Source organism: Sinocyclocheilus anshuiensis, unplaced genomic scaffold (assembly GCF_001515605.1).
Source record: "Sinocyclocheilus anshuiensis isolate Anshui unplaced genomic scaffold, SAMN03320099.WGS_v1.1 scaffold1224, whole genome shotgun sequence".
In the NCBI taxonomy this organism is placed as follows: Eukaryota; Metazoa; Chordata; class Actinopteri; order Cypriniformes; family Cyprinidae; genus Sinocyclocheilus; species Sinocyclocheilus anshuiensis.
The window spans coordinates 33848-49803 of NW_015544204.1; the positions used below are offsets into that span (position 1 = coordinate 33848).

The 15956-nt window shown below is 38.2% G+C and overlaps 1 protein-coding gene across 1 annotated transcript in view; it reads left to right on the plus strand.

Annotated features, from left to right (window-relative positions):
* The window catches only part of LOC107696875 (pro-neuregulin-3, membrane-bound isoform-like), a 28426-nt gene extending 13368 nt beyond the window's left edge, over nucleotides 1–15058 (plus strand). Inside the window, exons 3-6 of the mRNA XM_016497411.1 lie at nucleotides 1170–1296; nucleotides 6617–6726; nucleotides 8791–8970; nucleotides 14234–15058. Coding sequence (XP_016352897.1) covers nucleotides 1170–1296; nucleotides 6617–6726; nucleotides 8791–8970; nucleotides 14234–14801 — 985 coding nt within the window. The 3' untranslated portion in view covers nucleotides 14802–15058. The remainder of the gene's footprint in view (nucleotides 1–1169; nucleotides 1297–6616; nucleotides 6727–8790; nucleotides 8971–14233) is intronic.
* Nucleotides 15059–15956: the final 898 nt, after the last annotated feature.

Genomic DNA, 15956 nt, shown 5'->3' on the forward strand with positions numbered 1-15956 from the left:
TGCTATAGAAACATAATGACTGGAGGTGGGGACGTAATTACTTTCTCATAAAAGCACCCACAGCTCTACTGGCCACCGTTCCAACAGAAATGAATTAAAACATTTTTGACTCATGGCATGCTTCGAATATGTGCTGCTGCTGGTGCTTTTGCTATTCAGCTGTTACAGGCTCGTTGCAACTATTTAATTGAGAAATATATTCACAGTCATTATAGGCTCAAGATGACTGTTTTCCCCCTTTTTAACCCCTCAGAGCTGTATTTAAAAATGCAATTGTTAAAAGACACAGTAACTTCGTTCTAGTGAGCTGCCACACTGCCTACTTATTTTTAATTTACTTAAATTTCATTTGAGTAACATGTTTTCATCCCCCGTCTTGAATATACAAGGACACCTAATTTTAAAAGTGTGATTTCTAGACATTTTACTAGTAATGCCAAGTTGAAAAATATTTTAGCAGGTAAAAAAAATTAAAATAAAAAGGAGTGCCTAAAACAAGTGGAAACCCTGAAGAACATAAAAACTTCTCACATGTCTGGAAAACTATATTTTATTATTTAAGTTTTAGTTATAATTAGTTACTCTTTTACCTGAGTGCCCAGTGATTAAAGTAAGTTTTAAAAACAAAACTAGGGTTAGGAGAGTATCTTAGGAAGTAGAATAATTAAAACTCCTGCCTTTGTAATAGCCTAGAGAGCGTATAAAATCCTTTAAAATGCTGCATGTTGTAGGCATAAGAAGGAAAAGGGTAATAATAGTCACATTACACTGAAATTTTGATGGATCTGATCCATGCGGTTGAGTATGTATCCATATTTCACCCATGAGTTGAGTGAAACATCAGTAAGAGCAACTGACTGCAAGCCAGAGCTCCTGAAGCAAGAAGGGGTGTGTGCAGAACAGCCCAGCAATTTAAATATAACACATGATACAATGAGTGAGTGAACCGACAGAAGAAACAATGATGTAGTGACATTTAAGTGCACCAGTTATTATTTTATCTCCCAGAAAAATAACTATGGGCTGTCTTAACTGCCAGAACATATTCTCACAGATGATGGGTGATGTGTTTGCATGTGAATGAGTCTGCTTGTGTGTGTTTATGTAAATAAATATCCTCATAGCCCATGGTATTTTGGATTCTTATCTAATGATGCTGCCTCCTACAGGAGAAGAAGAGAAAAGCTCCATGCACACTTGAAAGAGAGCCGTAGCCAGAAAAACTACAACCTCACCTCATGCAGCCTGGCCCCTAAACCCAGCCTTAGGCCTCAGCAAGGCCTGCAGCTCCAGAAAGTAAGCACTTCTGGCGCCTTTTATACCTTGCAGTAATGTATGATTTGTATCCGGATGGTATATTCTTGAACTGGATTGCATTTATATCTTGCCTTCTAGTCTGTCTCTTCTATTGTGATCAGACTTTTAATAGACCCTATGACATTTCTTTTCTTTTTTTTCTTTGAAAACGAAGTGTCCTGTTTTGACACATTGCCTATTGAAACAGAAATCCTTGGACATATCAAAATGATTTTCTTTTTAAAGAAAATTCTCAAAAGACATTACTTTACGTCACAGCTGTTGTCATGAACAATTAGGTTTGACAAACAAATAAGACCCTAAACAGGCTCCATTGCCTGAGATAAACTTTAAGAGGTAATTTATTCAGTGTCTGCTTACAAATCCTTCAAAATCACTTTATGATGTGCGCCGTCTGAACTGTTATTATGGCTATTTATGTTTTTTGTTTTTTTTAAATTGTTGCATATAACCTAAACTTGAAATTATACACTTGTTCATTATTATTATTAGTAGTAGTAGTAGTAGTAGTTAGCTATGTTTTTCAAGCTAACTGTTCAACATGCTAGCCAATTTGTTGGCTAGCTTAGCCTATAACCTGTACAAATATTAAATTATAAGGTTTTAAACATGTTTTACACATATTATATCAGTTAGACTCAATGGGTTCATGACACCGTAAACCATGATTTACTGCTTGCTATTGGCAGGCAGTATAAGGGTGAAGAGCATTCGCATTCAGGGCAGCATTTGATTAATCATAAGTTTGCATGATGGGTCATCATAAGTATTTTCGTTCCAATTTCACAAAAAGAGACTATACTATATGTTTACTGCATTTATATATTTATTTTGTTAACTATTAGAAGTATGATAGCATACAGATGGCTTGAAAGCTAAAATGCATTGACTAAAACAGTGGTTCTGAACCAGGGGGTCGGGCCCACTAAGGGGCCCCAAGAATTTCTTAAAATTAAGTTTAGTTATATTAATATAATCATAATTAAAATGCTGACGAAAAATAAAAAAATTAAAATGTGATATACAACATTAAACTGACATCATATTTTTGAGTTTGTTTAAATTTAGGTACATATCAGTTTAGATGTGAGGGCCTTTGAATATTAGAAGTCAAATATTATAAAAGGTTGAGAACAACTGGACTATGAGCCACAAAACTCCAGATTTGATCTCATGGAGTCATTAATTGTCACGATGCACACACACGAGGAACGAGGAGACGCTGGAGAATACTTTACCAAGACTTTATTTGCACCAAGGAACCAAGGGAGACGAACACAGGAAGACGTTCACACGCGGACAGAGAACTAGGGACTGGGAACACTTTAAATACACACAGGAGGAGGGGATGACGAGACACACCTGGGATCAATGAACCATCATGGGGAACACCTGGGACAAATTAAACATGGGAAAGGAACACCTGGGGAGCAAGACACAGACAAAACATGGAACAGAGTCTGACATTAATGCAATCAAGTGCGATCTGATTATGATGTGATCGCTGAAAATTCACGTTAAAAGGGATTCAAATCCACATCTCTGGCTTTTCTGCTCATCAGCAATTAGAAGCAAGAACAGCTGACCCTTTACACCGCTCAGCTCATTGTAACGAGGCTCTGTCACAGCTATTCAGGGTGTGCAAGTCTCTGAGGACAGACACACTAATAATGGTAGTCACACTAGTCCATCACTGAGGGTTTGTGATTACTGCATCATTCTCTTGAGTCTTTCTAGCTCAGAAACTTTGCGCCAGTCCAGTGTCCTAGAGAATGAAGACAGTTTGCTACCTTACCTGTGTCATCACTTTCTCAATCACTCCAACTATCAGATCCATTACAGATAAGCTGATACAGGCTATTTACATTGAAAACACAGTGGTAATTCAAATGTCATTTAAACCCAGTGAGATGTTTAATGGCTACAGCAATGGCACACTGTCAAAAGACATGCAAATGCCAGCCAAAGCAATCAAAACTAGTCCACTGACAAGGATAGACCAGCTTTTGACACATGATGTTAGTTTGTTTTTCCATGACAACGTCTTTTTCTTTCAGTAATGATATGATCTGCAATAAATATAGGATGGAGTGACTTTTGCCTATCTGCATTAGAGAAACCTCTGGTAGAAATATCTGTAAAACTCAGAAGATTACTGATGTAAGATATGTTTCCATCTCATCTCAAATTCTGTCCTAACCTTACCCTCTATATATATATTTCATAAGCACCTCACTCTTTCTGGTGCACCGTTCGCTGAAAGTTCAGCCCATGGGCATATAAACAAACATTTATTAATACACAGGTAACACACAGCTTGCCTTGTCTAGAATGATATTTTAGGCTAGCGTGTGCCAGGTAAATGTGAATTTTTGTTGTTTGCTTTGCCCCTGCATACCACAAAGTTTTTTACTATAGGTGTGAAATATTTGTTGACTTGCGGCTGACATGAGGTTGAGCAGGAAGAACAATTCACAGCTCTCTGAACTCATGTAACACATTTACCACAGAAACTCTTCACTGGCATGACATTTAATCAGTTGCCATCTACAGTAGCATTGGACAGATCATGCAGATCACACACACACTCAAGCTACAGTGGGTGACGGTCTTGCATGTCATTATGGCTAAATTAAAACATCCATCACTAACCAGCGTGTATTCAGCCTTATGCAACTCTGTTCAAAGCAGGTCCATCAAAAAGCTTTGAACACCCAATGAGCTCATTATTGGCCATACGTCCCATATACAGTATTTGCCCCTGTTGGCTGTAACAGTCACGCTGTGAGGAACGGCTTTCATATGTGCCATTATGATGTCTGAGGTGGTCTCTGCAGTGCTATTTTGAAATACATTTTGTAGATTACTCTTTTATAAGTTTCCATTTTTAGCTCTTTTGTATAGTACCCTTTTGTCCAATATGCTCATTACCTTTCTTATCAACATTTCACGATGTGTACACATCACATGTTCTGCCCACTAGCTGCATATTCCTCCTCAGATGCATTGACAATAATATTTCAATATCAGTTTGCTGACCTCCTTTTCCAAACATTCTAAGCAGTTTGTTGCTTGTACGGTCTAAGATTATGAGCACTTTTTGTGAATTACCCTTGATAAAACATCAACATATTTCATAATACAGTTGAACCTGCTTGAAACCTGCACATTAGTCTTAATCAGATTTAAAAAATTCGAATTCGGACTATTTATAAAATTTGTAGTATTTTTTCTCTAAGCTTTAGAGCATTTTGGCTGAATTCACCCGATTAATTTAACAGCTAAGTAGTCTATTCAAGCCTGTTTGTTTAAAAGCATTTTCTGGAAATGTAGGTGGCTGTGCTTCGAAAAAGAAAGAAAATGCATCTTCAAAGATCAGAAAGACGTGCTTTCAAAATATTTTGGATGAAGTCACTTTTGATTGCCTGAACAGGTTCTTTTGAGTGCGGGCAAATTGCATCTCTAAGGGAAAAGAAATTGACCGCTTCAGTAATGATAGGCTTCTAGCTTTTCTAATACTAGTTACCTATGTGATAAAGGGTTGACCTTAAATTCAGAAATGACTATTTCTATCTTTGAATGAATCAGACAGCTTTTTTAAACCTTTTGAGGGAAATGAATTTTAAGACTTTTGCTCTTAGACATAACTTTGCTTTTGTGAAGCAGTATGGCCATCATACTAATGCCAGAATATGTTTGGGTTTGAGCAAAAACAAAGTGAACTAACGGTTGATTTCATATTGCACAACATGGACTACAAAATATAAAATGACAATTTTAGCAAACCATATTCTATACCTTTTTTGAATATTCGGCTTTTATTTTCTCTCTGAATTCACATAAACCTGTTATTAGTCAGATTGCCTTACCAACACTTCCTCCCACTGTTTTATTTCTACTCTCTCTCTCTTGCTCCCTCTCTTCTTCTGTATAAATCTTATACTCTCTAGCTCCTTCCCACTCACCTGATATTTTCAATAGTGAATTTACTGTCTTTACAAGTCGCTAAATCATACAGCTATGCAATTATTAGAATAGAGCAAGAGATGGCCATAACATAATAACAAAACATAACAGCATTGCATTACATAACTGGTTAAATGCTCAGAGTGCGTCAACCATATATAAAAGTCTCAAGTAATCATGCACTAGTTTTTGTTTTGAGTTAAAAGACTAGGGTTTATGTAAGTGATTTTAAACATATGACTCAATTTCGCGTGGGTTACATGTCACATATGTATTGTCATCTTACTTCAGCCCAGGTTTGAAAAAAAAAGGCAAGCTTACTGCAAATGTCATTTCTTTGTCAAAGCAGTGTCAATATTCGGCAGTGTCAGCAGTCTGTCAATTTCACAGACACAAGAGGCTTCCTCCAAGCTACTGTTATATCACAACTGAATAAAGTCCTGTAGGCTGGGATGTTACATGATGCATTCAAATCTGTAAAGATGCTCCCAGTCATAATTTGCAGAGCAGAACATAATGAGTTGCTAAATTATGCACATACACTGCATATTTTTAAGTAATTACAATAAAGTTTCAGTCTTCCCTGTAGCTCAAACAGCATGGTGCTAGCAATGAAAAAGACATGAATTGGATTCCCAAGGAATGCATAAACTGTTGAAATGTATACTTTGAGTGCAATGTAAGTTGCTTTGGGAAAAAAAGCATCTGCCAAATGTAAAAGAGGAAAGTAAAAGGAAAAAAAAACATAGTTTCTTCTGCACTGCACATATTGTTCCCACACAAGTTCCATTAGAGGAAGATATTGGGACATTGCTTGGATTTACATAGTCCTGAAAGTGCTATATTATCCAATTAGAGTGACTCTAGTGCCCTTCTCTGATCCCCCATCAGCCATCAGTTCTTCTCCTCCTGTACACTCCCCCTCTCTCTCTTCTCTTCCACTCGACACTGTGGAGTAAAGGTGGGATAGTGGAGGAGATTAAGTATCTCTCTGACATTTAGATCATTGTGTGCATTCTGCCCGAAGCAGAAATGGGTTTTTATGAGGAAGACTTTCAAGGTGTGAAATTTAAATTGGATTTGTCTGCAGGTTCCATAGTGGTCTGTTGGTTTATCTGAGTATCAGTGGAACCCCGGCCACTGACTCTTTGTCAAAGACAAGAATCAAAGCGAAGAGTTAAGCAGAAGCCTGAGCTGCTCTTGCATGCTGGATGCATTATCCAACTGGCACTGAAAATGTTTTAATTACATGTTTAGATGACAGAGCATAGCATTGCCCATAGACAACAATGTAGAATGTTTAACATTTGTCTTCTTTTTGTGTCTTTTGCAGTATTATAAACCCACAAGGTCCTCACCACCACATGTTCGAGAGTCTAATTTCGTTCAGAGCACTGCTGCTGCTACCAATCCACAGGGCACATTGACAGGAAAACACCCCAGGTATGAATCATCATAAAAAAAGCATCTTTTTATCCTTCTACAAAGAACTTTTTCCATGCTAATTTAATGGCATTGAAAGAAATGTTAACAATGATTATGGTAACGATACAGTATGAAATCAACATTCCTCTGTCAAAAAGCTCTGAAGAGAGAAATTAAATTTGCATCCATTACAGTGCACCCAGTGACTATGGTACAATTACTGAATAGTAAGAAAATTATAATAGTTCTAAATGGCAATACATACATTAATATGCACTTCTGTAATAGTGACAACATAAATGGCAGAGTAGCAGTATATGGAGATAAATTTCACTGGGACGACATGTAATTTACCAGTCCAGTCCTTGTTATAATCAGTTTTCTGGTGCAATACAATATGGCAGCTTCATGTTTTGATTTTGCTCACTAAGGCTGCATTTATTTGACCAAAAATACAATAAAAACGGTAATATTGAGAAAAATGATTACAGTTTAAAATAACTGTTTTTTATTTGACTTTTAAAATGTAATTAATTACCATGATGGCAAAGCTGAATTTTCAGCAGCCATTACTCCAGTCTTCAGTGTCACATGATCATTCATAAATAATTATAATATGCTGATTTGGTGCTCAATAAACATTACTTATTAGTATACATGATGAAAATGTTTTTAGTTTTTTTTTTTCCTTTGATGAATAGAAAGTTTAAAAACAGCACTTATTTGAAATAGAAAACTGTGATAATATGAATATAGAGTTGTGGTGTGTTGGGGGGTTTTATGGAGGGGTGGGAATGGTCTGTAATAGCAGAGACACAAAGCCTTTCAGACTTGTTTAATCCTCATGCATTCCTCAATCTAAACATTAAGCCCTGATTCCACTCTCTGTTTTTGTTTGTGGCTCAGTGCACTCTTGCAATCATATATATGTATTTTTATTTTTTCTGTGATGACATGTAATTTGTTTGCAAACAGCCTTTTGCCCCCTGTCCCACCCCTCCCCAACTGCTCGTGTCGTCAAATGGTCATCACAATCTAACTGATTGCTCTTGACTCAGGGTAAGGAAGGATTTAAATATGCAGTGAATTATCGCTCTGTAGAAGACTTATCTAAAATCAAGCATGAATTCCTCTTCAGGCTATTTTTACCAAATAGTCAAATGTGTGCTCCTTACTGCCAGCGGTCTGATAGGTCAATTAATCTCTATGTTAATGTGGCCCCATTCAGTGGTAACGTATATGTACAACATCTCCCTGTAGTTTGCCCAGCAGTATCACATAAATATCTAATTGGGAACAAGGTGACTCATTGGTAATGTGCTCCATTTTTTTATGATAGAGGAAATATATCTAGTAAATCATTTTTTAATGAAGTCTGCAGGTGTGTAAACTAAAGACTGCATTCCTGAATACTGATTATTCCCAGTGCCTTTCTCAGAGAGCTTTATGAAAACATGTCCTGCTTTGTAAAACATTCAGCACACAAGATGGAGACAAAGAGAAAGTGAGAGTGTAAAGTATTTCTAAGATAAGAATGCCATGGAATGGGACAGAAAATATCTTGAGAGAAATCGGTATAGTGGCTTTGCTTTGTTCCGAGTCACGTGTGCTTATATATATATATATATATATATACTGTATATTTATCACCATCAGAATAGAGGCAGCTGTAAAAGTATATAAAATATCAACATTGTTGGATTATTTATTTGCTTATTTATTTATCTATGTATTCATTTTGTTTTGTTTGTTTGTAGTTTTTTTTAAAGTCCCCAGTAATGTATAAAAATAATTTCAAAAAATAAAATATTAATAATTAATAATGATAATAATAATAATAATAATAATAATAATATAATATGATAATAATAATAATAATAATATTATTATTATTCATTTGTTTTCTGATGTTTTTAATTCTGCTTTTAATCAAAGCCCCACAGCATATTATTATTTATCCCTCAGTAAACATGCACTTGTCAGATGTGTATCATTTCTCCTTGGGGATCAAAATGACCCGAGCAATAACACAAAAATACAAATCAAGAAATCCAGGAGTGATATGTGTATTTTGTTTTACAGGAGTGGTTCCCTCTCTCATAGTCCAGATCAGAGGAGTCATTCTGCTTTTCGGCCTGCATCTCGCAGAACACCACCCATAACCAGAGGATGTCTCAATGCCATTGGTGGAGCAAGAGATTCTGGTCCTGCCTACCAACATCTCCAGGAAGTAGACAGCTCAGAGAGGGAGTCAATGAGAAGGTTAGTTAGCAACATTCATTTGCTACAGGTCAATGAGCTTAATGCTAATTATTTCATGCTCATGCATAGTCCTAGCCAATGGATTAACCTGATGGATTAAACTCTAGTTTGTTATCTCTGAGGGATGGAATGCATTAATGCAATGAAACTGCATGCAAAGAGTTTTTTTTTTTTGTTTTTTGTGGTGTCCATGAGTCAGTTCTGGTCGGTGACACTGTCTGCTCTCTCTGTCCTCTGATTTATGTGCCAATCTGTAGTTTTAAACAACCACTCCTGCCACACAACCCCCAAGGCAGTGGCCATTCTTACACTTGTCATTTTTTTTCTGTTTCTCCTACTGCACATTAGATCTGAATTCAAGACAAGAAGTTTTCTCCAGGTTCATTATATAAAGATTTATTTAATTGTTTGCTTGTTTGCCTGGACCACTTTTCAGCAGCAACGCTCCCCCGCTGCTGAATCTATACCACCACCTCCAAATCTTCAGCATCACAGTAAAATAAATTATATTTCATATCTGAATTGTGAATGTGAGTGCGCAGTCTGTGTTCAATGTGATGCAATTAAAATGTTATGTATCAAAAAATAATGACATGAAATGTCTTTCTATTGACCTGCAAAAACAAACATGCATTCAACCAGTGTATACAAATTCACAAACAAATGACTCTTTTAAATTGCTTCTTTTTAGTGAATAGTTTGTTAGAGTGATTGATAAACAACTGACTATTATTAGCGTGTTCTTTGTAGTGAATCGTTTTTAGACTGATTCATAAACAAATTATTCTTATGAGCTAGTTCTTTTTAGGAAATCATGAAAATACAAAGCAGTTCAACAATTGACTCTCATGGCCCGGTTCCGGCCCGCTTTCAACTAATTTCAAACTAATGTCAAAAAGACAAATTAAAAAGAATGATGTGAGGGGGCGCTTTAAAAACATAGTCACATTTTTACAGAGTGATTATAAGTTAAATTAAGTATTAGTTAAGATCATGACGTATACATCTCCAACACTATAACCAGTTTTGGACCTGCTTGGTCTGTAACAGTCAGATATACACTTTAAAAAATAAATTAAATAAAAAATTTGCAAAACTAATTCAACACCCAATGCAAACTTTACTGCATGATGTCATCACTTGTGGGCAGGGCCCTATCTCATGGTTCTAAGATTAATGGTATGTCACTGGTAAGGTTGGCTTTTTAAAGTATGATAATATACATTTACCCAGAGTATATCTTTAATAGTTTTGTGTATGTGTCATAAAGCCTGTTTTATAATTGCTCCCAAGTTTTGCCATAAAGCCTGCTTTATAAATGCTCCCAAGTTTTCCGTGGCGAGCATATGCATTTGTTTCTATGCTGGCTGCAGGAGCAACAAGCGGGCTTGTCTGAGCTCTATTATTGAAGTTCTGTATGCAGGCATGACTCACTAGACAGGAGGGCACTGGGGAGTGCTGCCTTTTCCAGGAGCAGTACAGCTAATAAAAACCACACTGTCATAGCCAATTAAACAGCCAGTGATATATCAATGGAATGGGCAGTCCTGGATGAGTTTGCTAGAATGGGCCAGCCATCAACTCTCACACACTATAGGCTGTCCTGGCCCACTTAGTCCTCGTTTGCTATACAGGACAGCTTTGTAGTGCGGAAGACTCCACCTCGCCTTAAAATCTCCAACAGGTTCTCAGCACTGACCTATTTCCAGCCTTCCAGCCTGCATAAGAATATTCCTCTGCTGGAGAGAGCTCTGTTACCATAGAGACAGGCTGGGATACGGGACAGGAAAGAGAAGGAGAGAGTGGGAGCGAGACAGGAGAGGAGTGACAGAAAAAAAGAGAGAGACAGAGATAGAACTGTTTTGCATATGACAGCAGAAAAAAATCTTGGCTGTCTCATTCCTTCCGTCCCAGAAAGCGTGCTGTTATCTCACTAAAATGGCTTAGGAGGGCACAGATTTTGCACGGTGTTATAGCTCCCAGTATTTTTAGATAGGAATGTACCTGTCAGCCCCCCTGTAGGTCGTCTGGATTCCCTCGAGCTGAGTGCTTAAGCAAGTACATAGACAACATTTATAATTGCTTACTCATATTAAGTCCGGCTGTTATGTATAAAACTATCCGGAGGACTTAAATTCCCAGTTTGTGGTGTACCTCCTATCTGATCATCGACACAAGGCTATTTTCCCAGTAGCCAATTTCCTTGGACAAAGTTGGTTTCTAAAGTCTGACCTCATCAGCTGCATTTCTCTCTTACAGTGAGTGTTTGCTCATTAAAATGTTTTCAGTATGACGCTTTCAAAGATGAGGGCTGTTCATTATACAGGACTTCAAAACATGCCCCGAATGTATTCCACTACAATGACAGCCCTTGAGCTGTTTTCTTTTCAGCTTAATACATTTCATGCAGGTATCTGAAATTGTTACATGATACGATGAAGAATAACAGCATTGCAGGAAATAAGGTTATAAATCATAATTTGCACAGAGCGGCGCGGCAGTATCACTTCCTTCATTAGTGTTACCTACTAACCCTCAAAAGTGATGTTTTCTGCTTGTTTACACTGTAACAATTAAAATAGAAGGAAATTATCTTTTAATTATCTAGTCTTTTTGTGGGATACTCTCTTTCAATCTGGCAAGCCTTTAATCTGATCTGATCTTTGTTTTTTTGTTTTGAGGAAGAAATGATCAGAATTTGCCACGTTTTTAGCATCAGATCATTGAATATATTTATTCAGGAGCAGAATGATATATTGTGTCAGGCCAGTGAAATCGTCTGTACTTAATAGTTTTGGATGGACATATTTTAAACACGTGTATCAAGTCAATACATAATTTCTGCAGTTTTCCCACTTTTTCAGTATGTTTTGTTGTATTTTTGAGAGAAACCCACACCTAAATGACAGTCTCTTTCGTCATATAGTCAAAGGTCTAGACATGTGCAACTAGAGGAGAGGTGGAGAGAGGGTCACTGGAGAGACGTGCTCAGCAGGAGACAGCAGGAGTTTCATTAAAATCACATTAATTTCTAGCCGCCTTCAAAAGAGCTCTCTTTTCTGTTGACATTGAGGATTTCAGTAAATGATCACATTATATTGAATCTGAAGCAAAATCTCACAAACCCAGGCTAAATCCATGCATCCTTAACTGTTTCCAAGTCTTGACATTCCAAGAATGATGATCCATATCTTGCTGAAATGCTTGACATTGCTGTCATATTGTCTGTTTTATAGAAAATAGAATCAGACAATTTGCCTCCCCTTGATTGAGGCTTAACTCGGACTCGGTCATTATCAGAAAAAGCAGTGCTTGGTTAAATATTAATGCTATGAGAAAAGCCATTCTTTGTCAGGGACTATGAATTATTACACAAAGATAATGAATCAGGGGAACGATACCGATTGCTCCTAAATTGAGAGATTAGTTTACCAAAGGTCTGGTTGGATGGAACTTCTGCTTTCATCTTTTTTGAAAGAATTTTGCATGCAAATCGTCAGAAGATTAACTTAAGAATGGCTGCCATGGGAGCAGCAAGTTCTGAATCAGGAAACCAGCTAATGCCCAGCTGAACTAAACGATTATGTGTCAGAGAAGACACTGGGCTACCAGCCAGATCAAATAAATGTTGAACAGTTAATAACCTGAGATACCTGATTGTTTTATTTCCTCATCATTTAATAGCCTCAACATGTAGAAAAATCATTGCTTTGTTTTACATGTCTCATTAAGAATGCCATATAATGTTGTCATTTATTATGTAAGACATTATAAGACACAGTGTCTGCGGTGCTGAGAGGATCAAATTCATGTTTGTTTGTTTTTTATGTTGTAATACATTCTTGTATCCTAGCAGAGATCTATAAGTAAGCAATTCGTAGGTTGACAAAAAGTGTACACAACAGACACTGTACAGCAAAGAAAACACTGATCTGTATGTTTAAGCATCACAATCTGCCCAATATTAGCAACACTGATTCTACCAATGGCGCAAGTTTGGGGCAGGACTCTTTGTTTGACTGACTAATGGGAACACTGTACTACCAAGACGATTCAGTCATATTACTATAAATGGGAGAAAATGCAATGCACAATATGGCAGAAAGAGCCACACGGCAATTGGTAAAGCCATCACGTCCTGACACTCACGCTTGGTGACTATGCCACAGCCATATCACCCTGCAGCCGAAGACTGGTTGCCCACTGAAGCTAAGCAGGGTTGAGCTTGGTCAGTACCTAGATGGGAGACCTCCTGGGAAAACTAGGTTGCTGTTGGAAGAGGTGTTAGTGAGGCCAGCAGGGGGTGCTCACCCTGTAGTCTACGTGGGTCCTAACGCCCCAGTATAGTGATGGGGACACTATACTGTCAAAAAGCACCGTCTTTCGGATGAGACGTTAAACCGAGGTCCTGATTCTCTGTGGTCATTAAAAATACCATGGCACTTCTTGTAAAGAGTAGGGCTGTAACTCCGGTGTCCTGGCCAGATTGCCCCCCTGGCCTTTGTCAATCATGGCCTCCTAATAATCCCCAACCACTTGATTGGCTCTATGACTTTCTCTCCTCTCCACCTATAGCTGGTGTGTGGTGAGCGCACTGGCGCCGTTGTCCTGTGGCTGCCGTCGCATCATCCAAGTGGATGCTGCACACTGGTGGTGGTTGAGCAGAGACCCCCCCCCCACATGATTGTAAAGCGCTTTGGGTGTACAACAATACACAATAAAGCGCTATATAAATGCATCATTCATTCATTCATTCATTCATGCGCAATGGCTGGATCAACTTGAAAATATGCCTTTTTAATGCTATTTGAGTGTGAGAAACCAAATCCATGGGTCAGTTCATGTCAGATTTTTTTGCTGGATTTGAAATATTTAAATGTGAATTTTCCAAGCAGTTTTTGAGAGTTCAGTATTTCCCCATTCAAGTAGATAGGTCTAGGTCTTAAATGCCCGAAATAGCTACCTGGAGGTGTTGCCAATTTGGCTGCAAAATGAACTGATTTTCCTTGAAAAGGGACTTTGCTGTTGATATGAGTATTTGGGAACCTGTTTGAACCAGTCATTATTTTTGCAATTTTCTTTGTTGATGCTACAGGCGCAAAAATTACACACTTAAGCTTTATTCGGCTTTCAGAATATGTATCAATCCTTTTTGAGATTCAACAAACCTCCTTCTTGGCACTCTAATCATTTTCAATATATCCCTGTCTTTTCCTTAATCTCCCTATATTTCAGACTGTCATCTTTTCCTCTTTCTTTACAGGAACATTTCCAGCCCTGGCAATTACCTACATCAAGATTCCTTTTACAATATGCAAGCCTCACAATCCTCAAAATCTTGGAGCAGCCATTTAGACCACAGGTGCGCTAGGAGCCTCAGGTGTGGCGGCCCTAGCCAAAGTCCTCCTGCTCCTTACCGTCCCTGCTCTATCCCAATCATCCCCTCTGTCCACTCCTACCAGGATGAGGTCTCGTGTATGCAAACCGCCCCTACTGATGGAAGCAGCCGTTCTAGTCCTCTGGAAAGCACAGCCGATGCTCCGGCTGTCAATCAACAGTCCAGCGTAATGGTCTCCAACCGAGTGGCTGGTAGACGGGAGGAAGTGGCCTCACTACTCGACGAGGCTCAGGAACAACTCAGAGCACTAGCACATGCCCAGAGGAAACAGGAGGACATCAGTAGCTCTGTCCCTCAGGGGGCCAAAGAGACTGTGTGCATCCTTTTAGCAAATGGGGGTGGACAAGGGGGAGTGGCCTCTTTTGGGCCCACGGAGACTCAGTTAGTGAGCCCCAGAGACATGCACAAAGATGCCACAAAGACTGGCCAATGAGAAGCGGTTGACAGGACTAACCACAAATGTCCCGTGTGTCTTGGGGCTTCAGAATACTCTGCCAAAATTGGGATACCACTGCAAGCTACCATTACATTTCTGAGGACCTGCTGTGAGTAGAAGCGTGGGAGAGTGACAGTCTCGAACATGTGAAAAGATAATTTATTTATATGCATTTATTTAAGGAGAAACTTCTACTTAGAAAAAGAAACCAAATAGTCTATCATCTCCATGGTGTTTTTAACTGTATAAAATATACATAAATATATATAAATGGATATAAATATATGAATTCAAACTGGTGACCAAGTACAAAAAAAGGAATATGGGATTAAGAAACTTTCTTTTGTAACGTATCAGCTCCACATCCTTAAAGATGCAATGCTCGGTGGTTTAGAAAAAAAATTACAAAAAAAAGGAGTTTTTCCACTCGTTTCACTCATTTCCAATCAAGCTATCTTCAATCTTGTGTTTTGCACCTGCAGCAGTTGTGTGTACTATCACGGTCCCAGTCACTGTCCTCTACCCGGCCAAGGAATATGGCTCCATCTGCCTTTGAAAACAGTGGAACGTGGATTACAATTGGACTAAACTTCTAAACGCTAATCGTATCCAGGCATGAGGTAACTGATAGTTAAGCACTGCCTCCAAGACATCGATTGGAAGAATTTGATGTGTCCGTCCGTTTGTGGAGCAATCTGCATTTTGTTTTTCTGTGCCTCGGCACGTTCACTCCTTCATTTGGGTTCGGATATGAGTAAAGATAAGCTAATGGAACAGAGCACCTCATACTGCACACCACCTGAGATGCACAAACAGACCGTCCACGCCTCTCTGGATGGACCAAGGAGATTCCTGCACGGGATAACAGAGAGCAAGCTTGGCCAACACAAGGAGCTTCTGTGTTTTGTTTTGTTTTTTTTCTTTTTGTTCTTATGGAATTATCTGCTGCTTTCTGGGAGCAGCAATCACTATCTGTATGTATGCTACCTTTGAATTGGGACATACTATTTCTGTGAATTAACAACCAAATGTGCTAAGAAAGAAAAATTAACAATGAATCTTTGGTGAAGATGTTTCTTTGTTTCCAATGTTTTTTGTTTTGTTCTGATCCCCAATTCACACAATTGTGCATCTTGATGGTATTGATTTGCA